The 27907-nt window shown below is 39.1% G+C and overlaps 1 protein-coding gene across 1 annotated transcript in view; it reads left to right on the top strand.

Annotated features, from left to right (window-relative positions):
• The window catches only part of ca16b (carbonic anhydrase XVI b), a 106138-nt gene that overhangs the window by 33823 nt on the left and 44408 nt on the right, over window positions 1–27907 (top strand). Inside the window, exons 3-4 of the mRNA XM_022189272.2 lie at window positions 17632–17811; window positions 25658–25806. Coding sequence (XP_022044964.1) covers window positions 17632–17811; window positions 25658–25806 — 329 coding nt within the window. The remainder of the gene's footprint in view (window positions 1–17631; window positions 17812–25657; window positions 25807–27907) is intronic.

Consider the following 27907-nt stretch of genomic DNA (forward strand, 5'->3'; position numbering starts at 1 on the left):
CTTTTGCAAGAAGGATGACACAGTCGGTTCAGTGATCTTTGGGATGCGTTTGTCAGTTTAAGACATTTTTGTGGCTTGGACGTAGGCAGGACAATGTCAGTCTGTGTTCTGCACCATCACTTTGTCGCAGACTGAAATATCCTGGATTGGATTGATTGCACTACATGTAATTTTACACAGATGAACAAATCCTCCTGAATCTTTTGATCCTCTCCTGACATTTCATCTAGTGCCACTAGTATGTGGAAATTTCAACATGTTCAGTGGCATATTTATAACTTCTAGGCTATTTGATTGATTGATTTGCACAGACAATTGTCCATTCCCTGAAGGTTTATTGAATGTACTTTGACTCTTTCTCAAAAGCTACAGTGAAATTCATATTGTAGTTTTAAATGAAATGTGTCAACAACTTTAAGATTGATTGCTTTGATATTTCATACGAACAATCATTTCCCCCTCAGCATGAATTGTTATCTTAGTCTTGTTCAGCATGAAAATGTTAGCAAATATAATATTTACCACTGGACCTTTGCCATGAACTGGCCCTATAGCTCTGCAGGTCTGTATTTGGGCACAGTGCCACTGTAAACTTAATGCTAACATCAGCATGCTGTCAGAAGTGGTTTTGTAAGTCATGTAGTCTGTCGAACGAAAAGCGTTTTCTCTTGATCTGTCGTGCTGGAAGGCGGCCTGTCACGGCGTGAAGTGGCTGTGATGTCAGATGGTGGGTTTTGGAAAGTTACAGAAATGGTTAGACACAGACTACCCCAATCCGATGTTGGAAAGGTGCAAGGCAAGGGGGATTCTGAAGCTATCCCACAAGCAGTTGGATGGAGTATAAAGCCGGCTTAAGACTTGTTACAATATGCAACAGTCTAGTTATTCATTTGGCATGAATGTAGTTCAAGAGGGTGGGATACAAAAGGCACACAGATTTGGACCAGAAGAGAGACCCAGTAAATTAAGAAAAGAAAAATCTACATAGACACCCTAATCCCGTGAACATAACAGAGTGTGTACTTAAAACTGGCACAAGACAAAGAGAACAGCATGTAGGCCTGTTTCTCCCTCTCATACCTAATTGGACTGAAATGATTCAAACTGACCGGCAGAGCATTATGATCATTAAAATTTTGCAATCTCACTAGTGATTCAAGAAAGTGTTCGCAGCATGCCTTCTCTAATAGTCAGGTGCTGAAGCCATATCTTCGTGGAAGTTATAGAGCCAAAGAAGAATTAATTAAACTAATGGATGAAGCTGCATGAATGGAATATGAGGGTATGACGGTTCAGAAAGAGGTGATGGCTCAGACTGAGATGGGGTGCTCTCTGAATAGAAGCATAACAATAGCAATAGATGGAGAGGATGATGTGACAAATTAGAGATGGATTGTATAATAATTTTTTGCCTTATGTGTTTGTGCGCTGATGCACAGTTAAAATATGCAGGCCTGATTATTTGGTGTTTGCTCTGAGGACCCACACTAACATAAATGCATATAGTACAGATGGCTTCACACATTAGTGTAGCTATCTACTTAAGCCTCAGTGCTTCATCTTCATCTCCATTTCCAGGGTCCCTTGATTTGAATAACTGCTGAAATACTAATTATCCCTTAGTAAAATTTTGACTGTGATTTGAATACAATCACTATTTCTGATATTAAAACGTCCATCACATGCAGCTGCAGGCCGTTTGAGTGCTGAGGTTAGCGTCTGTGTTTCCGACTGTTTGCTGATATGAAACAGTTGCCCTTGGACAAAGCAGAGTAATGTAGCGTCACTAATCAGTGTTTCACTTTGCAGCTCTACAGAGGAGATCTATGTTCTGCTCGACAGAGTGCTCACCTCACTCTTCTGTTTACAATTAGCAAGAGGCTTCCTTACAGCAATGCAATGCTGTATTGGTGTCTATATGCACTGATACACAGAGGGCAAAGCCCAGAAAGAAAACATTTACTTTTTTTTTTATACAGTTTTGAGAAAAACAACTTTTAAATGTGCACGGAGAAGGGCTATATAGTTGAAAGGAAACAGCTTTTATTTACTTGGTTAGTTATTCACAGCTCTACTCCCTCAAACTTTCAGACAAACATAAGGTTTGTAATCCTTGACTAAATTAAGTAAATTAGCTGGAAGTGTGTTGTAAGGCGTCTTCTACATAAAAGTATGGTACTTTTGAGTTTCAGGGACCAAACTCATTTGAGCTGCATGTAAATAAAAGAAAATGATTTGTTTGACAAAGTAAAGTTTGCCCAAAGAGCTGTGTTGTTGAAACAACTGTTACCAGGAAATTACAAATGATGAACAAAGAACATGGTTACAGGTTGCAATAATTAAACCTTATTACGAACATTCTGTAGATCCTAAGTAATGATTCCTGACCTGGCTGTTCTTTTTAAACTGCATTAAACATCAGTAATGGCCAGCTGAATGGATAAAGGCCTTTTTTTTTTTTTTTTTTTTTTTTTCTTCTTCATTTATTTTTTAAAGATTGAGTTAGGGGCAGCACGGTGAGGCAGTGATTAACTCTGTCGCCTCACAGAAAGAAGCTTCTTAGTCTGAGACTGCTGGTCGGCTGGAGCCTGTCTGTGCCTGCATGGATTTTTATTCTAAGTCGTCCAGTTTTCTCTCAGTCCAAAGACGTGCATGTGAGGTTAACTGGTGATACTGAATTGGCCATAAGTGTGAGAATAGATGGTGTGAGTGTACCCTGCTTCTCATCCAATGTCAGCTGGGATAAGCTTCAGCCCCCTCATGACCCCCCCCACAGGATTAAGCATGTATATCTGATGAATGGATGGATATATGATTAAACTACTGCTTGAATCACTAGTGAAATAAATGCAATAAAGACATATTAAAACTCTTAATATATTAAGGTAACGCCCAGGTGCCCAATTTCCCATTTATTGAAATGATTATTTCACATTTCGAATATATGGGACTGTTCTGAGTTACTCCAGTATCATGACAATGGCACCGTGCACATTTACATAGCATAGCTAAGTGTTTAGATATCCTGAAGCGAAAGATGTTATCGCCCCTTCCAGTGTCATTTTCTGACCTTTCAGTTTGATCAGAAACAAAATCAGACGTGTGAAATGTCCCCTGGGCCAAACGGCTGATTCTTGGTCGGAGCAAAAGAGGTGGTTACGGTCTGGAACAAACTGAACCATGGCTGGGTTTGTTTCTAGTGTGAAAATATTTTCGGATGGTTCACACTTTAACACCAATTACAGGAAGTTACAGGCTGTCTTCAGAAATTGAAAAAGGAAACATGAGCTTTGCTAGCACACAGAGAGAAGAGAAAAAAAATGTGAAACACTACATACAGTAAAAAGACAAAAGTGTGCTTGCTTTAGAAAAAAAAAACTGTGCTTTGACCAGTGAGAAGGGCTATTTTTTTTTTATTTTGTGAGGACTTAGAAGCATTCTGGGTGCTTGTCTACAAACCAAAAAAAAAAAAAAAAAAAAAATCAAATAGGGTGACGCATCGCATGTAGGTGGTGACGATAGGATGTAGGTCTGTCATGTAAAGTTCTTTAGTGTGCTTGCATCACTGCAATACAAAACCCAAAGTAAATGGATTTAAAGTGTATATTGTAATGAAAACATGAACCTTGGTTTGGACTTTCAGGTGTAAAAAGGCTCTTAAGCTGCTTATTTTTAGCCCAAATGCTATTACTAGTCAAATTTTCCACTCCCACATTTGATTACATAAACGAACCTTCACTCCACATTTTGTATGCTTGTGGAGATGGAGAGCTTGTTATTGTGGAGCTCATCATTCGACATGGTGATTGCACAAAAATAATGAACAAATTTGTCTATTTAGATGGCAACAACTTTTATAACAAACATTCCAATTGTCAAGTGTTCTCAGTTCAAACACTGATCAGATTTAATCCAAAAGTAAGGGTCTTGGTGAACCAAGTCAGCTTCAAAGATCTAGTTCCATAGCTAGTGGCTGACTAATCAGTTTGTCAATTTTTCACTTGTGTTTTGAAAAAAAATGGCACAACAGATGCCTTTTTTTCCTTGATCATGTCATTATTTTTGGCACACTTTGGCTGCTTCTACAACACAATGACATTCAATTTGAATAAGAAAATAGCTATCTGAATTATAAAATAAATTAGCCAAATAATGTCCTGCGTTTGAACAAATTGCCAAACAGAACACAGTTTAGACCCAACAGCTCTGCACTTGAATGCTGTAATTAAAGACATGATTTTGAAAACACTAAACATGTTAGGCACTTATATCAAACAGGGCTTGCAAAGTTCTTGTGTAATGAACTGCTTTGTGCATTAGTTCAGCTAATTATTTTGTGCACATAAGATATGACAGCTACTACAGTCTAGAGCTGTTTGGTGTGACATTGTGACCTGTCCACCTGCTGCTTCTTCTCCTATCACCTGCGCTGCTGGTTACTGAGCAGCAGCTGCACCGTTGGAGAACAAACAGGGACACAAAGAAAGCGATGGCCTACGAACAGCACCCGTCTCATCATTCTGCAGCATTAGTTGTGTAATGCTGGTTGTGTGAGTTGTGTAACACCCATTGTATTCAAGAATAGAGACATGCATCTCAGAATGAGACTAATGGAGCCTAAAGATATTGACTTATTCTGCGTTTGGAGGCGTTTTCATACTCCTGAGTTTCGAGTTAGGCCTTAAAATGCTAAACTTGCAATGAGGCATTGTCATGCATCATCTTTCACATATGCCCCTTTCTGTCATAGAGTATTTCAGTAAGATGCTAGAAGTAAACAAGATTAAAATGAACTACTTGAGCAATTCAAGTTATTTGGAATAAATGTAGTCTATTTCATGAGATTCTTTCATAAATGATGGTTTAGAAACGTTTGTTGGCTCTTTGCCAGATTAAAGGGGAAACTGTTAACGTTTTTGAATTGGAGGGGAAGCTCTTCCTCATGGGACAGAATGTATTTCTGTCCCTCTTTTTCTTTACACGAGGTCCTGGAGATTATTTTTACAGACTAGGGGATGTTGTACTTATGCAGTGGCCAACACCCTAGAACAGGAAGCCACAGTTTCTATGAAAGTCCACGAGATGGAAGCAGATAGCGCCAAGGGAAAACAATATTTTGGCTGGAGCTCATTCTGGTGGCCAATTAGGCCCCAATGCCTGTATGATTTACCACTTCCTCTACCTGCTTTTATGTGTTTGGTGCTGCTGTGTGGAACACAATGACCCCTGATTAAAGATTGAGCCCAGGCTCTGAGACAGCTGTGGCGCCATTCTTATCAGATGCCTACTTCTTAGAACTCAGCAAGATCACCTGAAATCAATGGTTGTATAGTTACACACTGACGCACTCAGACAATGAGCTTATTTAGGCTTTGGTTTAAATATTGTCAGTTTTGTAATGAGTAATTTATTATGATGCCAATAATTCTGATGCTTCTTTTATTTTTGAATGCAGTTTTTCCAAAGGTGCCGTATAGTCACTTAATCAACCCCACAGAATTTAATCACTTTGCAAGACTTGATACACAAGTGTATTGAAAATATATAGGAGTTAGAGCTTGCTATTATTAAATGTAGGAAGCAATGACAGTGTAAAACTCGCTGAAATGATTTGAATAAACAACTTGAAAATGTGCAGAATGGTTAAGGATTTGGAGTCGGTAGCTAAATATTACGAGCCCTTTGTCTTTTCAAGCACTTACTGAGACACATTGTATATACGCAGAGACGAATGGATTGTTTGTCTTGTCCTCCACCCTCTCCTGTAGACATGGGCTGGAAGTGAAGCTTGGAGCTTGAATGGCTGGGTGGAGTGAGGGCTATGAGGTCACACAGTTAATTGCATAATGAAGCATGTCTGGGTTAAGATAATGCCCGAAAGAAAGTGTTATGTAACCTTAAAAGCCGAACTGACTGAAACTTTATCAAAAAGTACAGCCCAGTCAGACAGTGATATATTTTCCACTGTCCTCGAGCACACTGGGATGAAATTTAAGAGTTACTCTTAAGATTTAACTTTCCCAGCTTGTAAGGATGTTTTAGAGTGTCTGTCTTGGGTGAGCAATGTAGGACTCAGTAGCTCTTTGTATTAATTATCTACGGACAGAGAAGTAGAACAATGGTCCTAAATGAACAGGCCGTCAACTTAGGGTTTTTCTTTTTATGGGCGAGCTATTGAGTGCTTTTGACTGGCCAAGACCATTGACCTAAATACAAATGAGTCTTCATTTCACATGCTGATGACCAGACTCAAGACTGAAAGTCACTGAAACGACTACAAAGTGCAGATTACATTTGTACACTTTCTTCAAAGAAGAATACCAAATGTCTACTCATGTTTTTGGAGCCAAATATAAAAAAAAGTTTCTGAATTTTTGTTGTGTCCAATTATTACATTTCATTTACATGTAGAGATTCAAAATCTCCCAACACCCTTAACGCTGAGAATATAATGTTTGATGAGTACATGCTGCTGCCATCTTTGCATCAAAGTCTCCCTTTTCAGCTTCTTTTTAGTTATTGGAACTATGCTAATTCTATTAAAGTTGCTGCTTGGTTGAATTATTCAAGTAATGAAAATTATTTATCATACTAGGCAAATTCTCAGATTTTCTCCTAAGATTGGTACAGCAGTTGAAGGCCTCTTGCAGTCGCTCTCTAATTTAGTTGCTTCCTGGAATTTGCCCAACCCTTAAAGGAATCAAAAATAAGCAGTTTTTTTGTTTGACAGATAGGACCAGTCTCCAGCATAGATTGTTAACATTAGGCACACATCACGCTATCTTTTTTTAATTTATTTTTTTAACTGCGAACTGGCAACCTAAAAGCTGCTCTCTTCAGTGTCTGGTGGTGGTTGAATGCTCGCCGGTACCCGTCAGTTAATGTCAGTTCTTCTAACGTATCACAGGAAGATAATGTTACTCTACAAGAAAGCAGAATACAAAGTATTCATCTAGCTGGGTTGTATCAAGACTTTGCTTTTCATCATTTTTTTTTTTTTTTTTTTTGTCCTCTGATAGTCGTCATGTAATACTATAGCATTTTTGTAATTTTCTGTTGGAAACACGGTGGTGGACAGCATGGCAGGTTAATAAGGGTCAGCTTTGTCGCCAGCTTCGTGACTTTCTTGCTAGAATTGGACCTTTTTTTTTTTTTTTTTTTTTTTTTCAGCGATTGTGCTTTCGTGAGGTGGTGGCTTTCTCGACTGAATGTGAGTGGAGGAGAGTAGCAGCATATTCAGTCGACCAATCACTGAATTTCCCCTTTGTTTTTATTCTAGATTGTTTTATCGTAGCAAGCTACAGTTTAGTATTTCTCACAATACATAGATTTGCAAGAGTGACTTTATTGTAGTGTCTGTGACCCCCCACCTTATGAATTTTAACACAGGCTTTAGCTATTTTCCATTAAAAATAGTTGGCAGGAATAATTCAAAAGAAAAAAGTCTGTCACACTCAGGTCTAGTTTCAGGTAAATTGGCTGGACTTGTGAACGGGCTTTAACAGAACCTCTTTTATTATAACTGTGTTATGGCCTCATCACTTTCTAGGTTGTGATTATTAACTTCTCTGGAGAAAAGTCGTTTGACCTTCACTTCTGTCTTTGGAACATTTGGCTTCAGTCCTGCTAATTGGTCATTAGATTGCCATGCAATGCTTGAGAAACTGCTCACAGAAGAAAAAGATTTGTCTGGACACAGGTTTGCTTTATAGCTTTTATTGAGATGACCATTCTGGCTAATCCTTTTTGGTCAACTTGCAGGAGTGTGTTCCAATCTCTGAAAAACTGCCTTTTTTTTCTTTTTAACAAGAGCAAAGCTTTTGAGAAAATTCAAGTAAAATCCAAAGCACTCTGTGGCCACTGCAGTGGCAGAAAGCTTGTTTGTGCTTGAGGACTGTTACTGTACAAGAAATTAGTTTGGCCTACAACCTCCATTGCAGTTAGACAGCAGCACAGTAAAGTCTGTGGTTGTATCTGCAGGAGGCATAATGGTGACTTTGGCTGTAAATGTAGAGGATGAAAGACGAATGCACATCCTGAAGGATGATAAAACAGATTCATATCTTTGTGAAGTACCTCTTCGGACCACCAGAGAAAAGAGCCAGATGTCTGAAAATGTAGCTCATAATTCAAACTAAAAGGACAGAATCGGTTAACAAAACGTATTTGTCTGATCATATCAGTCATCACAAAGTAACTGGCTCCCTGTTGTTGTATAAAAACAATTTGAACTGAAATAACAGAGGTCAGTAAGTGACTTACAGCATTGGCAAAGGGGACTACAACTTCCAAATGACTCTGAAGCACTTTCATTTCGATAGTTGCGATAGTAACAGATTAATGATGATCCAGTGGATCTGATGATACATTGGATCTTTACTCTTGTGGGTGAGAGTTATCTTATCTGTACCGCCTACCTGCTATCTCTCGGAACAGCTAGACTTTTAATCACCTGCCACATTTGTTGTCTGCACTAACTCAAGGAAGCTGATACTGTTCTGGACCAAATGATTGGACGATAATGAGGCATGTTTGTCCCGTTTTTAGCAGAAATATTGAGATTTTACAATTAACTGACCTTGACATACAGTGAAGAAATGATCAAGCTTCAGTAGGTCTGCATGTTGGGACTGATCTCCCACTTTCATTTTCATTTATAAAATCAAAGCATGGGAGCGGTGTTGTTTCTTTGAATCTAAAATTATATGAAGCGCACATTAAAGGCTGAATTGTAAATGCATTTTTCTGTCATAAAACCGTTCACCAATTATTTTTTCTCCTGGGCTAAAAGATGGCATATTTTAAAAAATAAAAATAAAAAATGCTATCCCATGCACTGCACATCTGGTACTGATGTCGTCTTTAATGATCACTTTGAGCACAAACAGGACAGATCTTGAAAGTGTGCTCAGTAGTTCACCTGCACAGTTTGTGTTGACAAGACATCAGCTTAATACCTGCAGACAGCTGGCTAGCTAGCATCGGCTACCTGGCAAGGGACAGACTGAATGAATGACAATTCCTGTTCACTCGACTTCTCCGGCTGCATATTTTGTATCCAGAAATAATATCTTGTCGACTAACAGAGCGCAAGAGAGAGAGAGCAAGCTCAGATCAGTTTACAGAGCCATTTATTTTCTCTATCCGTCTTGTAAATGTGATCTCTGGATTGACTAGACTTAGCTGGAGTCAGTTGTCCGTCATGACTGGCTCACAGTGTTTGTTACAGCCAACTATCATCTGTTATTTTTTCAAATTTCCGCAGTCTTTAGAGCTGAAATTGCACTGCAGCTGCTTTAATGCTCAATTTCAGCAAATATTGAATATGCTGCACTTGTTGTAGTGGACATTTTTATTTTATTTATTCCATACTTGTGAGTGACGAACAGAGTCCTTTCTTGACGGTATGCAGCGTTTCAGCAGAAGAATAGTGGTCTAAATATATATATATATATATTTTTACATATATGAAATGTGTTTTTACTTCCCTCTCTGCTGTATCAGAAACATATCAAAACCAAGTTACATTCTGAGCTGTGAGTTTTATGCACTGGTACACGCCTAATGAATACTGTGTTCAGGAACTATAATGTTCCATTAATATTACTTTAAGAAATTGCATTTTGCACATTGAACTTCAAGAATATCTCGAGCTGTGAATGTATCATGAAAAACAGCTCAACCTAAACTAAGATTAAATCTATAATTGAAAACTTAAATTACTTCCTCGCCGCTTTATTTCTTGCTTTCATGCTTTAACAGCAGTTTGGGGGTCGTAAGCTTGGTCAAGCAGCTTTTTTTTTAACACACTCTGATGCTGTGCCATTGAATGCAAGATAGCATGAAATTATTTATTAAAACCCCTTTGCACATCACAGTGAGATACATATAAATAATATCTGCAAAATTGTAATTACTTGATTTAATCCAAACACAGCCTAATCCTGCTCAGAATGACACCCTTCTTCTTCATTCCTCATGTAAATTGTGTAACCAGTTTGCAGTTTTTGTTGTTGCACTGTTTCATTATTGTAATATGACTCGATACACTCTGATTATAGACCACCTCGGAGAACTGATGATGCATGATTTCATGTATCACCAGTATTAAATAAGGTGCGGGAGAAAATTATACCCCGTCACTGATTAGCTTTTGGGGAAAACTAAATGCACTGTTGTGGTGACATTTATTTTTAGAAGCTAGCTTAAAAAACCGTGGCTCTCCTACTTGTTGGGGACGAATTTTCCACTTTTGTTCTCAGCAGACCAACTTGTCATCTTTATTAACTTTCTCAGGCTTATTCATTTTCACGGTTGTGGCAGCATCACTATAGCACTGTGAATAAAGACATTATTTTTGGTGTACTCGCTTGCCTCCACCTCTTTGTTCATCACGGGGTTGACAAGGTCAAATAAATGCACATTTCATTTGGTGAAGTGTAACTAAAGACTCACTCATGCATCATCTTCTCTGTACCCCATAGTGACCCCCAGATGCCTTCTTTTCATTCTCGCAACCAGCACTAGTATGTCAAGTACTTGTTTTAGATCTCACTCCAAGATGTGAATATTGGTCATTGTTGAGAAAAAAGGTTTTAAAAGAATGGAGGCAGACGCTGCAATTATTTTCTCGTTTTATGATTCCAGGGTTGAAATTATTCACTGTTCATCGCATTTTTCCTCACTCGTCTTTGAAGTCTGCTGACGCCCACGGAGGGCATTATGGTTTTACCTTCACGGTTCACCGATAATTGAGTTGTCTTATGTAGATTGGCCAGCAAAGGGATCTGACAAGAAAATTCTTTGAAAGTACAGTTCCTCATGGATGCAAAATCACACACACGTGATCTAACTCTAATTATTGCAATTGTTATTTAATTACCTGAGCGTTTCCACTCGTACAGGTACCTGTGGACATGGGAGAAGTTCTCACAGAGCTGTTTTCCTTTAGCATATGCCATGACTGTATGACAGTACAGTAATGGCAGCACAAATGGGCTCCATCTTTGTTCGAACTGTTGTTTAGTCACTTATCTCACTCTGGTGTAACACTTTGTAGTTTTGGCAGCATGACCCCATTTAGACTTGGGAACAGTCAGTCACCAAAATTGGCTGCCCCAGTTTTGCCAGGATGAGTTTCTTCACTTTGATTGTAATTGCATGCAGTCTGGTACAGTTTCAAATGTATTCAGGATCATTTACAATCTGAAGGCTGGGGTGAATATTCCCTGTTTGTTTTTGTTTTTATTTTATTTATTTATTTTTTTCCCAAGAGGCTTCTTGCGTGGGTTTCAGTGTCTTAAACTGACACCCAGAATCTCACTTGCATTGAAAATAAAGGTGCTAGACTGAGCCCCCACTGCAGGCATTAGTGAATCCAAGAAATGACAATGAATAGCAGACCACCCCTGGTTCCTTATGCCGCTGCAGTGGGAGCCCGTATCTTTATTGTTAAACAATCCCCATCGTTCAGTAAACTGAATCTGCTTTCTTCTCCCCTCCGTTGATTCAGCTGTGCTCTGAGCTCTCTCCTTTTCCCTCGTCACATCTCAGCCATTAGACCACAGAGCTGCCAGGAAGCATGTAAAGAGATCTACGTGACACAGAGACAGTGGAACGAAGGGATGAAGTCTGTTGGTTTGTTTTGTGCAAAGGAGCTCTGGTATTGCAGTTTACTGAAGATTGGACTGTAATATGCTCGCGGTGTGACAGACTAGGGCCTTGGACTCACCATACCTAAGAGTCGATTTTGAATATATGAGAATGGATTTACTCTACATGGGGAAAACAGTCCAATACAATGTGGAAAATTCATATTTAAATTAGTTTACGCTGCTCTGAATGCGTCTGCTGTATCTTGGTAATGGAGGACATTGACGTATGTTTGAGACACGATGTTTAAATCAAATTATCTGAGAAAAATGGATGAGCAAATGCTTTACCAGCGGCACGAGTCTGTGGATGACAGCTTTGGTCTGTCGCCCAGTTGGTCCATCTCTTCAGTCCAGACCTGCACTATACCTAAGAAATGATTGATGGTCTATGCTACACTTCGTGTTTTTGGCAACAATTAGTAAATGTTAAAATGCTAATTCACAGTATTCAAATACTTGTTAAACATCAGTAATGTACTGATATTGATCTCTTGACATTTTATCTTAAAGGGTGCACATGCAGCAATGATTGATGGTATGTTTACTTAATTTCATTATTAGAGAAGCTTATACAACACAGGGCATGGCAAGTTATTCCCTGTTATTGCCATGAGTGTTTTAGCAAAGGGATTTGTCAAAATTAAATGCATTCTAAAAATCTTTTGCCAATGCAAATCTGCATGAATACCAAACATAATGTCAGCCAGGTTAGAAAAAAAACACTTGTTTGTTGTACCTTTTCAAAGGAAATCTACAGTCTTTACTTGGATGTTGTTGCCATTCCTCTGGCAATTGGCACATACTAAAGTATTATTTTTGTTTCTAGTCCATTTAACTTGGAGGCCAAATTGAAAGCAAGGGCACTCATAGTGCTGCTGATGATCCATTATTGCACAGAATAAACTGACGGCGTGCACAATCATGACAAGTAGGCCAAAGTTCAACCAAGTAATCAGACTGTAAGATGTAAGTGACACTTGGGTTATAATTAGTTTTCTCTTCCAAATATATTTGACTAAGCTGGGACTTTGTTTTCGATCTGAATTAATGAACTGGTTCTTTTTCCACACTGGGCCTATTCTTAGGGCGTTTTGCTGAATTCTGCCATCTCATGCAGCTTCTTGCAGGGTGAATTACACCATTTTCATTCAAGCTTCTGTAACTGCAGCATTTCTTTGTGTTATTGGATGACCAAAAAAAGCCAAACAAACAAAAAAAACAGGATCTGTCATTTGCTTGTCAGCAGCTGACTGATTACTAACTAAGCCCACCCTTCTGGCCTGTCTAAACATCATACAAGCATCGAGCTCATCAGTTGTCTAACCTGGACATTTGATACTCCCCAGTGCTGCAGTGTGTGTGTCTCCGCCATCTGGAGTGTTATCAGCATATTGAAAGTGACAGCAGGAATGTTGTTCAAAATGTTATCTGATGCTTACTGCATTCACTGAAGGGACTGTGCAGCATACACATGGCTTTGATCTTACTTACCACTACTCCATGTATACAACCATCGTGACCCTTCTCAGAGCTGAAACTGTGGCTTCTATCCGCTGGCCGTGTTTTGTTGTCAGTGCTACTCATACATATGGACTGATCAGCGTAGATTTTTGCAAGTGCTCGTGTGCCAATCCTGGGAGATCTGCCAGCCGGCATACAGCATGCATGCTTTCACTGCAAGGGACAAAACGGAAATGACAAGGCAATCGCCATTCTGTCAGCATTGCCATGGTAGCACAGGCACGGTTGTTTATCCCAAGGTTAATGGGATGACGCCTGGAATTGAAAGTGCCAGATTGAGAGAAACATGTTCTTGTTTTACTTAAAACAAGTAGATAGGAGAGAGTGGTGTCACATCATACAGCGGTAAGCCCAGGACGGCTCGGATTAACGAAACGAAGGAGGAAGAACGTTGCAAACAACACCCATTCTGCTCCTAGCATAGATAATAAATAACTTAATGAAGGAATGATTGAATTCCTGTGAAATCTCGATGTAGATGTGAGCTTTCATTATCAAACTTGTGTTGTCATTGATAAAAACAGATTAAAGGGTGTGAGAACACTGAAAATATCAGGCAATTTATTTTCCATCCGGCATATACACAGTTTGGCAATTCATTGCTTGGAACTCTAAAAATGCACCAGAATGCAGACTTATAGATCTGTAGGAACTACGATTTTTGTGATTCAAAGTGGATAGATTCAGGCATTTGAAGATTTCAGAATTAAGCCTGCAAGAATCCATTTGGTTTTAAAATGGCGAGGCTCTTTCAGTATCTATTATACCGACAGCTGTGTGGCTATTTGTTGTTTTCGGAGGTGTTTGCCGTCACATTTGTTTGCAGTACAGTGTTTATTGCATACAGAATGCACATAAAAATGCAATGTTGTGTGAATCCTGAAAGAACACAAGACAAACACAGCCGACCAGATGAATCAGTCAATACTGTGTATTTAGACACTTCCTTCCTACCATTTTTTTTTGTAAGTGTATAAATACGCTGTGCATTTGATTCCCTTTGTACAGCAAGGTAAATTTGTTAGAAAAATGTCAGCTTCACGCACTTCAGAAATGATAACGTATACAACAAATATCAACAATGTATAAAGCACGCCGAGGAACAGTAAAAGCCAAGAAAAGTAATCATACTTCATCTTACTATCTTTAGGCTAAAACAAATCAGAAAAATGTTACCGTCTTCTCTTTAAATATGACCGTAGTGCTTCTTGATTTGCTATTCATCGTAGTCACACTATTCCATTTATTCACATTATGTTAGCTGGCATGTGCAATCAGTTTGCTACCACTGGACATTCACGATTGGGGGGAAAAAAAACTGAGCAGTATCTTACTTATAGGTAGTTGCAGCTGTTGTGAAATTGCAGAAGGTGTGTATATATATATATATATATATATATATATATATATATATATTTGTTTTATTTTCCACCCGCTCAAAAAAAACGCACGTCTATATGAAATCGTGAGTGCGGTTACCAGCTGTTCTAGCCTGATAATCAGTCTGAGCTGCCATTATATTTCGCTTCATTGACTCGTTTTCAGTCTGAACATATTGCAGATTTGAGCGGTGATTCAGAGATGTTTAACCCAGCTGGGTTGCTGCTCTGGGCAGTGGTAACCGGTGAATTCTGTTAATAATTAGATATTCCTGGAAGAGAGGCCGCAGCATCATTGTAGCTCACTCATTTCACCTGATGGCAACGATTTTCACCAGAATGCACGTGTCATGCTGCCTTGTGTATGAGCTGCACTCCCAGAGCCAAATGCTGCCTGTAGTTGGAAATGTGGTGTGTAATGTCCCGGATAAATCAATCCCCAGCATTTTAGAACAAGTATTTATTTTTAATTTCTTCACCCCAGCCTTATAGAGAGTCAAGGTTGCAGTGGGAAAGGCTTAACCACTAGGCTTATAGTCATTCTGATGGATGGCAATGAGACAGATTAATCGACTGCTGTGCAACCCTCACTTATCTGATTTTAGCGCTGCTCCTCCCTTTCTGTTCTTGAAAGGCAGAATTATCTCTCTAGCAGTAAATGGGATGTAATGTGTGTTTGAATGGAAAATTAGCAAAAGATTATACTTTTTTTTACGCTTTGTTACACTTTGAATAAAAGTGGCCTGTGAAACATTTGAGTGGGTTCAGTACACTTTGCTCATTCATGTGTTTCTAATGTGATAAAATGACAAATATGCCCGTTTGGTGATATTTATATCTTGGCTCTATGCTTGCATATGCTAATCAGCAGTATATTTAGGCCTGTTTATTTTCTCACTTGTTTTTTTTTTTTTTCGGCCTGCATTATGTCATTTCAAGTTTTTCGAAACCATACATCTCACTAACATCTGAAATGGGTTTTGTCGCCTGCCATGATGTACTCCAGAGGAAAGAGGAAAAAGAAGGGGGGGGGGGCTTGAAATTGCCCGCAGGAGAAACAGAATAGTTTTCAGTGTTTTTTTGTTTTTTTTCCTTAGTAGTTGGTAGTCCACATAGCACCTTGTCAGTTAGGGAAGTGGTAAAGGCTCAAAGCAGCATTGAGGCATTGTACTTTAGACAGCTGTTCCAAAGAGAATATGCATCTTCTGCAAACATAAATGGGACGGAAATGAGCCATATGCAATTTTTACAACCGCCTCAAGTGTGGACCACTTTATCAACAATATTTTCCAGTGTAAGTATGCAGGTAGCCAACACAGTTTCAGCCTGAAATCTAGTGTTTGCTAGAAAACTATTCAGACACGCAAGCTGCACATTGAGTTAAATGTGAGCTTGTGTAGGTAACATAATGTAGCCTGTCTACCAAGTGCCATCTGTGAATACTGAAATAAATATTTGGGAAGTTATAATACGGTAATTCACAAAAAATATATTGAGTTTGTTTTTTTGGGTTTTTTTTAGCGTAAAAACCCAAACATAACATAATTGGTTTGGCAATATTAATGTTCCACTTTAGTAGAAGAAGAAAAGAAACAAAACATGTAAATCCAGACCTTTTGGGATTGTTTTGTGTATATACGTGTGTATGCATTATTTTGGCTGACTCTGTATGTGTATCTATATAGATATGTATAAATGTGTGTGTATATGTTGTTCATATATACAAAAAAAGGAATTGGTTACTCTATTTTATGTAAATCCTCTCTGTATTTTTGATTGGCAAGCAGCTTTCTCTTGCCTTATAGTATTAGTGATTCGTTCATAATGGGCTCCATTTCAGGATATGAAGTATTGGGGCTGTACTGGTACAAATGTATTGGTAAGTCGACAGTCATGACTGACAAATTTAATCCTGCTTGCTAATGCAGTCATTAGTTAGAAATGCAGCTCAAAGTCATTTTAGCATTTCTGTGGAATTCAGTCATTTTAAGTCCATAATCCTGCAGGTGTTGTTTATCTTCATTTAAGTCACTGGACAAATCTGAGATATTTCAAAGCCTTTTCTGACCTTTACACCACGCCTCTGAGCCTAGAGACATATTCATTGGAGAGATTAATAGAACGATTCCCGTTTATGTGCCTGCACACCCCACAGTGCATGTTTATGGCTGTTCCCTGATTGATGTAGTAAAACAATGAATATCTTAAAACAATCCTGAATCATGCTGTCTCTTCGAAGGACTTTAGCACAGTGTCTTCAGCTTCAAGGTGTTTATACATAGTAGGACATAAAGCCACCCTTGATCCAGGGTGTTTTATTAAAGAGACGTTCTCGTATCTTTTTCATGAGCCAGTAGCAATGTTGCCCTATATCTGTAGGGAATGGGATCATGAATATTGTGTTAACCCAGAAAAGTTGAAATCCATGCATGCTTCCTTGTTCCCCTGATCCCTCAGCTTTTGTTGTTGCATTGGCCAATTGTACCCGGGAAGAGATCAAGGGGACCCCTGTCGGTTGTGGATTATTCCTTTGTAAAAGCGCCACTGTAGGGGATAGAGGATTAAAAGAGCAGACAGTGGATGGGGATTCTACAGGAAGTTAGTTGCAGCACGCACTGCATATGAATCGTTAACGTAGAGTATTTTCTTTGGAATCGTCTATGTATTATAATTATTTTTAATTCGCGGAGCATTGCCGCACATTAAATCTGTACTCGGTCTAGGCTCTGTTTCACGTTGTGCAGCACTGTAGGAATAAGCCCCATTTGGATATTTTTATCGTATATGGACAATTAACACCAGAATTGCATGTACCCAGATGATGAATTTTCATTGTGTTTACATGTTTTCCCAGCTGTGGGAGGGTGGGGTGGGAGGATTTAGAGTGCACCGCAGCTGAATGAATATGAAAGAATCCTTGTCCTTTTTTTTCCCCCTCCATCTCTAACTCCATGCTGCTGGAGCAGTAATATTTTCAGTGTTTCTAATTTCATGTGTTAGAGGGTTAGACAAGGGTGATTGCCGACAGCTACTCCACGCTGGGCTCAGTCTACATCTTGTATCCTCTGTTTCTGCAGGAAGCCATGGACCTCGAGGCTGGGCCACCTTATACCCAGAATGTGCTGCAAACAACCAGTCACCTGTGGACATTGCAGATGAACAAGCTCTAGTTTCGGAGGAGTACCAGGAGCTGGTGCTTGACAAGTTCAACACAGAGTCCTCCAACCAGACCACCATGAAGAACACTGGAAAGACAGGTTTGCATCCAAGAATCTGTTTGGTGGGTCTGTGGAGCCCATTTCAAATGCAGTATTGACATGAAATGCAACCAGGATGCTTTTTAATTATCAATAATTTTAAGTGAAGCTGTAACTTGAAGTGTTGTACAATATGGCAATGTGATGACTATACACTGTTTATAAGACAACACTACTTTAGACAGCTTTCCCTTTAATACACCCACCTCTCTTTGTACTACACTTTTGTAGGCAATGCAGCAAGAAAAAAAAAATCAGTCAAGCCTCATTGGAGCAGTATTGGACTGGCAGGATTCTGTATCACTGTGATGAAATGCATTAATATTCCAAGTATTTAATTCGCATGATTAGCCAAAAACTGAGACCCCATGTTGTCATCCTATCTACAAGCATCCCTAAAATTAAATTTCCACAAGGATTACCATTCACAGTATTGACTAATAATAAGTTGGTACTAAAAAAAAAATTCTTAGACTGAGATATTTTATTCACCCAAGATATTAAAATGTGAATCTTTTAATTAGGGAATTTCTTTTTTATGTTGTACTTAAAAGAACTGACAGGATCAACCGAAAAACCCCTATGGAGTGTCTTATAGAGCGGATAGCAGATGCTTCCGTCCCTTTGTTGTCCATTTCTGTGTTGCACCTCACACAGACAATGTAAACATCCCTACTTGTTTCCCTACAGTTTCACTGAAGCACATAACAGTCACACTTTCTTGTACCAGTCTATCATGATTCTTGAAAATCTATCAGTGGTTTTAGTGATTCTTTCTTTGTTGCCAGCATTGTACGCTCCCCCTGCTCTGCTCTGTCTTCCAGCATTCTCTTTGTATGGAGCCTGTATGCCTTGTGTACAGATGCATTTTGAGGCTTACTCGATTAGCTGCTACTTCAAACCATTGCTACAAAGTCTGTTTGCTTTTTTTTTTTTGGGGGGGGTGTTAATGATCAAATCTGTGGACCATCGGTGTGAAAACCCTGACCTTAATTGATCTCTGCTTTTGGCACAGTTTGAGAATAGTGTCATCTTTTGCGCTTGATCATAATGAGAGTTGTTAGCCTCCATGACAACCAAGGCCACCGACACAGCCGAGCAATGCTGCAGGCTGCTTATTTACAAAGATGGAAATAACATGGCTGGGTGTAATTTTGGGCACATACAGTACAGAGGGAATTTTAGATTGCTAAGCACTGTGAATATCAGTGAAATGGAACGTTACCACAAAATGTTACAATACAAAGAATGTTTTAAAGAGGTCAGTTTAACATTTAGCAAATTCATGTCACTTTTTTTATCGTCACTAGTTAAGCATTACTCTTTTTCTTTTGGATTTACGATGGCATGAGTGGGTAACAGATGCTTGATGGTTTGTTGAAAGCATCAAATCAAGAAGACAAAATGTACTTCAAAGTATAACACGCTTTTAACTTAAATGACGTTTAAATAAGAATTTAAGGGCAAATAGAAGGATGGATAAATGTAGCTCTCTGTGGATGGTGAGCTCATTTTAATTGCTGCCATGGCCAGCAAAACAAAGTTGAGAACAAGGTGAAAATCAGTGTGTAAACTTTCTTCAACCTTTTTAGGGCTGCATCTGATTGACTTTAGCACTCAAAATGAGGGTGGAGTGCATAAACCCTCTGATGCCAGCCCTAGGTTTCCTAAACAGCTGTTCTGATGCTCAATGTTGAGGACATCTTGGCAGTGTCTGATTCTGCTGAACTCCTAGCTGATTCAAAAATGAGCCAGAAATTATTTATGAGCGGAGCTGGGTGACGCTGCACCCGCTTGTCATTCAAAACAACCCTTAATTATCACAACTTTAAGCCTTAATACAATTTAAACAGATGTGTGAACAGCGTTCAGTTGTCATAAACAGCAAAATTTGCTAAAGCGACCAGAACCAGTCGACACCTGGCTGTATACATGTTTATTTCTGCTCTACAACTGGGCATTTTAACAATGAGCCCTATAGCGACTGACTCACGTTTGGAGCCAGCTCCTAGTGGCCATTTGAGGAACTGGAATTTTTGGCACTTCTGTTAGTTTTTGTTTTTCAGCCTTGAAGGTTTTTGCTTGTAATTTGAAGACGGGGTAAGGTATTGATCGTCACAGGAAGTAGTCCTTGACATTCTTGGAAAACAGTTTTTAAACTAGCTTTGAATGTGATTTGTTATTCTCCAAATGAGCCTTTGGCCTTCAAAGTTCTCATCTATTGTTTTCCACATCACGACTTGTTGCATCCTTAATATTTTGTGTTCGCTTCATCCTCCTTCCTGCTCCTTTCATGACTCTCTTTTGCTCTTAGATTGTACTTAAGTCGTCACACATTCCTGTGTTTCTAAGCCCATCAGAGTTTTCACTGTGTGGTTGTCACGGGGCTGTGGTCCTCAGTTGCTTGTTAGTGGCAGTTCGCTCATCCAGTACCACACCACTGTCAACTATCATCATGGATTTATGCATTTTGTTCCCTTTCTCACTTTAGCTGTGGTATTTTGCACATTGAGTTCAGCTTTAACATTCAGTACCATATACATATCTATATCTATTTTATATTATGTTCTTTTTCCAGGTCTCCTTAGCCATTCATTTTCATGGACTGTGAGGAAAGACTAATGTAAGGGGATGCTTCTGGCATCAAATGTACAGCCTTGAGCATGCAACCTTCAGTATACCGGGCTTTGCAAAAGTTCTGTTACACTCAGTTTCGTGATCTTTAGAGACGTTTACATGTCGGAGTGAAAAATTCCATTAAATAAACTGAAAATTCTACCTTATAGGCAGGTGTCCTTAATACATTTTTTTTTTTCCTCCGGTGAAGTTGTATCAAGATGGAAGTCAAAAGAGTTGAGATATCTGCTCTCCTTTGTGCTGAACATCAGCCGGATGGCCGTCCACAGAGTTGCGGAGAGGCTAAAGAATGGTGAAGATCTTTCAGGTCTTCACCATTCTTGAAAGATCACTGAAAGATCTTCACCATTCTTGAGCCTCTCCACGACTCTGTGGACGGTCATCAGGCTGATGTTCAGCTGCTTGGCTCTGTCAGACTTGTTGTGGCCAACATGAAGGAGAGCAGATATCTCAACTCTTTTGACTTCCATCTTGATACAACTTCACCGGAGGAAAAAAATTGTATTAAGGACACCTGCCTATAAAGTAGAACTTTCAGTTTACTTAATGGAATTTTTCACTCCGACATGTAAACGTCTCTAAAGATCATGAAACCGTGTAACAGAACTTTTGCAAAGCCCGGTATATATGAGTAAAATGTGACGGTTGCAGTCCTAGTAAACTGTGGTTATACCACTGAGTACCTAACTTGATCAACCTTTAATTTTCTGCAGCTTTAAACCTGCAATAAGCGGAAGGTAGTTGTGAAAATTGACATAACTTTGTCTTTTTATGTTGAAGCAGTGCACTTGCTAACAAACAGCTGCTTGTCTAGACCTCCAACATTTGCGTACCATCATGCTCATTCATTTGGAGTAAATGTAATTTTAATATTCACACCGAATTTTAATGTTGACACCGAACTATAAATCTCCCTATATAGCATATCGACATGTAATGAATGCTTTATAACATACTGTTAAGTCGTCGTATGCAGCCATAAATACATTACATCCATCTGTCCTATCATCAGCTATACCCACTTAAATTTACAGAGGATCGCAGGGAGCTGAAGCCTATCCCAGCTGACTGTGGCTGAGTTGGAAGCTTATCCCGGACAGGTTTCCAGATTGTCACAGGACTAACACAAAGAGAAAGACAACCATGCAACACACTGTTGAATACGGTCTTGAACCCAGAACATTTATGTTGTGAGGCAACAGTGGTAGCCACATTATCACCATGCCACCCAGCAATAAAGTATTTATGAAGCCAAGTTACAGCTGATTACATATTTTGTATTCTTGTAACAGTGTTTACTGTACTGTCATTAATTGCTAAGTTGCCCAGGCCACTTCAGGGTATAGACATTGTTGTAGATGTCAATAGATTCATTAATAAATTTTAGTTTTTGCTCACTGGTGTTTCACATTATTTATTAAATGTTAACAAGCTAAATAGACACCCCCCCTATTTTTTGATCAAGTCTGAATGGTGGAATCAGGTCCTCCAATCATTATTTCAAATTTTGTCGTCCTGATTGTTTATACTGTACATTTACTGCGTTGCATCTCGGAATGCACAACAACTACTGCATCTACCATCCTTGTTGGAAAAGGTGCTCTTCCTTCTGAGTTGCTTTCTGAGAGACTGAAGCTGTTGTATGACTTGCTTTTTTTTTTGTTGTTGTTTGTTTTCCTGAAGGAGCCATCAGCCTTGTAAGAGCTAAACACTCCACCATGCTCACCAGCTAGCCACTAATTGTGTCTGTTTGCTATTTAGGGCGAAGGTGGTGGAGTGCAGTTTTACAGCTTTTTCGCTGAAAACGGCTGCCTGCCGAGGCCAAAAACTACACTATGAAAAGAGTCCAACAAAATTGTGAAGTTTCAGGTCAGAAGGCTAAAAAATAAGTCTGTATGAAGCTCAGAAATGTCTAGGATAGCTTAAGGTTTTTGGGGGTTTTTTTTGGTTTTTTTACCGTGAGTTTCATATAATATGCATCTAATTTATTGTTTTTTATTTGTTTTTTTGCAACACAAGACCTTATATCTGGCATATTTATGGGAAACACAACATTTTATCAAACTGGATGCGGAATTTAAGCATTTTAGCTACAGACTGATCCGCTGAATTTGTATGCTGTCTGTTGCGGTCTTCAACCCACCAGTGCCACTAGGGGGTGCTGAAGTCAGCATGTTCAAATCCTCCGCAGACGGGCATTAACATCTTCACACTATTTAAAAGTCAATGTTGTAATTAAGAACTGAGTGAACAGATCTTAAAAGTTCATTGCGATTGATTTCATGACATTCCCCTGTGCCATGACCTGATTTGAGATCCGGCTGATTGGCTGCCATTCAGCCAGTATTCCTCAACAAAACATTTCTCAGTAGAATTTCAAACAACTCTCACCCAAATTCATGGGGAATCGGAAGGCCCCAGAGACATTTGCATTGATCAAGGATTTACTTTCACTCACACTCCCCTTCTTTCACAGGCTGTGATTCAAGGTCTTTTTGGCTTAGCTTCTAATTCCTCCTCTGCTGTTGGAGGGTTCAAACACACCCAGGGCCGCATTTCTAATGAAACTCCCAAGGCCAGCCAGCATCCCCTTTTCTTGGCTTTTCTTGTGTTGCACTCAGGATTACACTACTTCAACAACAGCAGTTGCAGGGATTTATTACCATCTCTGTAAATGCTTTGTGCTTTTGCAAAGGAGTTTCAAAATTATGATAATGTGATGGGTAGTTATTTTTTGTGCAGCCTGATTTCCACTATGACCTGATGCTCTCAGTCTTGGAAATCTCCTGCATCATTTCCTCTCCTTCATGCTGTGGGCCTTCAGCTTAAGCGGCACTGGCACGTTAATACTGCTGGCAGATTCTTTCTTGCTTCGCGACAGGGGCTCAGCTCATCCCTCATCACATGAGGTTCTCCTCTCTTCAGATCATCTCGTCTCCTTCTTTTTCTCCAGATCTCGCGCTCGTTTTCTGCCCGCCATCCGTCAACTTGTGATCTGTCTGAGTTACTTTGAGTTTGTTTTTTTCCTTCTGCTCAACTTGTTCATCGCGTTATCTGTTTACTGTCAATCTGCTTGTTCACGCGCTCATCCCCCTAGTTTGCTTTGTGATATGATTAAAAGTGTCTGTCCCTTATTCAGAGGCAGACTAAATCCTCCTGTAATGCAAGGGATCAGCCTGCAGAGCGCCAGGTCTAATCTGGCTAATGATGTCAGTGTCGACATGGCAAAGGGTTATACATTAGCATGTAACCCTCAGCCAGGACAGCAAGGGACGATAATGTGCCCTGTCACGGGGCCCTTGGGCAAGATCCTGAACCCCAAGTTGCTCCAATTGGGAAGCCTCTTGCATGGAAGCGCTGGTCACTGTAAACTGTGGAAACTGTATAACAACTTATATTTTTTGACTTAAATTAGACACTTTGGAAACACTAGAACTTTTTTGACAGATGGCAATAATATGCAGCGTTATGGTTCCTTCTCCCCAGTGATTATATTTTGATACAGCCAGCTCTCTTTATGCAAACGCCAACATCTTGTATCGGTATTCTTTTTTTTTTTTTTTTTTTGAGAGTAAGATTATCTAAGTTGATTGATCTGTCAACACAGTTTAATTTTGCAGACAAAATTCTCACTCAGTGGGAAGACGTTTCATACGGCTTCGCTTTCTGAATCCTAGGCTTCTGATAGGCAGTTCAGAGAATGTTGTCGGAAAAGGAATCTGCATTGAATACGCTGGGGAGCTTAACTACACCCCACATGAAAAGCCTAAAAGAAATGGTATGCTCGGTGGGAAATCTGCCATTCCACTGAACAAGCAGAATCGTTTTTTGTTTTTTTTTTTGGAATTCTTAACATTCAAATTTAGTTCAGATTTGAAAATCAAAATGGCAGCCTTCAATATTTAGAGATGGTGCCAAGGGAAATAAAATCAAATCATTTTGACAGCAAATTTGTAAATATTACCATTCTGTATAATCTCTGAAAATTCACTGCTTAATGTTATATTTACATTGCAGCCTAATTGGTGCCTGAACATTTTCTGGTGCTGACATATAAACATGCTACCCAGCAGTCAATTGTAGTAAAGTCACTGTTTTTGACAAAAGCTATAAAATATTCTAAATATATTTGTGCATAAACTCCTGCCTTTTCATATTTAAATCATGTCTTTATGCTAATGAAATACATTTACTGTAAATACAATTGCAGTACATTCAGTTGACAAAGATAAATAATGGCGGCACATAAAATGTCACTAAAGAGGCTTTTATTTCCTGATTTTTTTTCCACACTTAAATGTCACTGAAGAACCCTTCAAAAGTGCAGTCTCTGTTAATGAGCTTGTATGAGAGAAAATGTAAAAAATGCCTGCTATTCTGCCAAATAAGCAGTGGCATTACAGCTGTATTAAAAGCTAGCTGGTGGAAGATCAGAAGTCGAGTGAATGTCTTCCTTGTGAATCATGAAATGGCTTCCACCTGCTCACCACAGCTTCTCACAGTTAACCAGTGGAAAATTATTAAATGCTTCTCCGCATAGGTCTTAAAGAAACAAACCGTGTCAAATTGTGGGTGGCCAGTTAGGAAAATGTCTCACTTCACTTCCCTCATAGGTGAGATTTTACAGCTGTTAATGAAAATATCGCTTTTTTTTTCAGTTTATTAATTTCACAGTAGGTTCTAGACAGCTTATATAATATTCAGTTTAATCCATACAAGTTATAGAAAAAGGAATGCGGAGTGGGCTTGTCACATTGGTGTCTGTCCAAGGTTTTATAACGGGCTGAAAATGTCAAAGAAAGTCGACGGTTGATATTCAGCGTCTGAAACAAAGAGCAACTGCGGTGATATCTTGTTACAGACAACGCAGAGATTAGTATATGACGTCCACAGATAACAAACTGCAACATCTCAGGATCACAAACCGAATGAGCGTGGAATATTTTGAACTGAAATGTGTAATTTTGAGATTAGTTAGTTGAATTGTCACTGCCCCCCAAAATGATGGGGATTTAGATAATGAGAATCAAGTTGTGATCTTGAATTAATAGGCAGAAGGAAAAAAAAAAAAGATGAACAGCCACACTGCTGACCTGAGCCTCTGCAGACTCTGTTCTTTGATTAGTAATCTCCTTTTTGCTGCCTTTGCACAAGTGTGCTTAATTTTCCTTCTTTGTTTGATTCCGTTTTCTACCCTCTTTGTCTCCAGTTGCTGTTCTCCTGAAGGATGACTACTTTGTAAGAGGTGCTGGACTGCCAGGACGCTTTAAGGCTGAGAAGATGGAGTTTCACTGGGGCCAGACTAATGGAACAGCAGGCTCAGAGCACAGCATAAATGGCAGAAGATTCCCCGTAGAGGTAAAATGTAGCTTTTAATTAAGCCGTATTTACCGAAACACAGCTTAAGACGTTGTTTTTCTCCTAGGTTTGACTGAATTCCTTGCTCAATTATTTCAGTAGTGCTTGAAAAGTTTGGGTTTTTTTTTCAGGTATTTAAGTTTTTACAAGTTCAACAGAATTGAGGCAACGTATTGATGCATATAACAATCAATTTCACCTCATGTCCAATAAGCTCTACTGGTTTGAAGAGATAATATTGGAGAAAACTAAATTTATCATGTTAGAAAGCAGTTTTTAAGTCAACCATGGATCTGGTGGAAAGTCCAATTGTTCATATAAACCAAAGTTTAAAAAAAAATGGCGAAAATATACAATATAGCAAATCTTTTGAAACAGTGCACTGTCTTTAGTTTGCGTTAAAGAGAATTTTCAACTTCAAAGCCACAATGACTGCCAGATTCCTACAGAGAATCTGGTGTTTAAAATGGTTTCAAAGGGAAATTGCTCAGCTTTTACACATTAAAAGTCTATTTACTAGAAAACGACCTTATGCAGAAATTAGTGAGAAAAGACCCTGATGATAATGTGTGGCTATCCGAGCTTATGATTGAAGATAACAAATTTATAGCACAGACAGACTTTGTTACAAAGAGGGGTTATAGAGTTTTGAAGATGTGGGAATTTATCAGGCAGAGAGGGTTTCACAGCAAAGCCTGAAAAAGGGGAGATCAGACTACAAGCAACAAAGGAAAAGCAACAAAAACCATCACCATCTCTTGTAATACAGATATAAAGGGTGTAAAGTCTGAAACCCTTCAGTATTATTTATTCTGGGTCGTGGATTACAGCAGATATCTCACTCTTTATGTCGTGAGGAGAATGACTTATTAGTGGCTTTCAAATTTTTATCACTTACAGTACCGTTCCTATTCATTATCTAAATTGAATTTGCAAATGTATCATTTTATTTTATGTTTCTTAGGGTTAAGGAAAATGGTTTTTCCCCTCTCTAATGTCAAACTGCTAATAATTAGTTTAAATTTAACACTGTATGAAAACACAAAATGGCTGTTAGTGTGCCTCTCAGTCCCATCTCCAAGCACGCAGCCAGAGTCCTCCTGTGTTTGTTTCTTGGCCCTCTTCTTTGGAGCCGTCTCCGCTGGCACGGCTTTTGATGCTGAATGGCTGAGTAATTAGATTTATTTTTGCCACATCATTTTGTGTTCAGTGTAGTGTTAAAGGGCACTGGATTATATACAGCCATTATAAAGCTGTTGTGCATATGGCTCCTTTGATGCCCTGCTTCTAAATAAGACGATGGAATTCACTTTAATGGGCAATTTGGACAGCTGTTAGAAAAAAGCTGAGGGAACAAGAAAATTATGCCCTCAGGTTATATAATTTATAGATGTGAAGTATGGATTTGCAGCTCAGCGTGTCTTTGTATGTAGACCAAGGTTTTTGCGTCGAGTACTCCGTCACAGAGCATGTATTTCAAGGCTTAATGTGCCTAATTGGCTGGTTTTAATTTAAATAGAAACTTAATATAAACCTGCCACAGGGTATGTGGAATGACTGTGAAGAAGCTCAGCCTTTTAAATGGGGAGAAAAAAAACCCCTCAAATGATCAAATACAACTCTGTCATATATTGTACATAAGAGAAAGCAAATAATAGTATATTAACTGTACAGGAAATGCATATAGTCAACCTGAGTAAGCTGTAACATGCTGCAGTTGAGCGTGCATAAAAACTAGTAAGCAACCAAGCAGGAAAGTTTAAATAACAAAAAGTCATGAATAAGGAATTTAGACGTCTAGCTTCTGCCAGTCCAGGTGATAGTCCTGAGAATGCAAACGTTAACGAAATAGGAAGGATGGCATAAGCCTCAACGTCAGGGTAAGTGTGGGTATGGAAATGCAAATTTGTGGGTTTGGAGCTGGCACCCTAAACTGATGCTACTGAACGTATAGCAGCAATCATGAATGCATCGCTGCCAGGACATCTGCTATACTGTTCATAACTTAAATGATGGGTGACTCTCTTCGTGTGCCATTTATTCTACGAACAAGCATGTCAAGTGTGAAGGAGCCCAGATGGGATTGACTTGACACACAGTA

Source organism: Acanthochromis polyacanthus, chromosome 5, assembly GCF_021347895.1.
Source record: "Acanthochromis polyacanthus isolate Apoly-LR-REF ecotype Palm Island chromosome 5, KAUST_Apoly_ChrSc, whole genome shotgun sequence".
Classification (NCBI taxonomy): domain Eukaryota; kingdom Metazoa; phylum Chordata; class Actinopteri; family Pomacentridae; genus Acanthochromis; species Acanthochromis polyacanthus.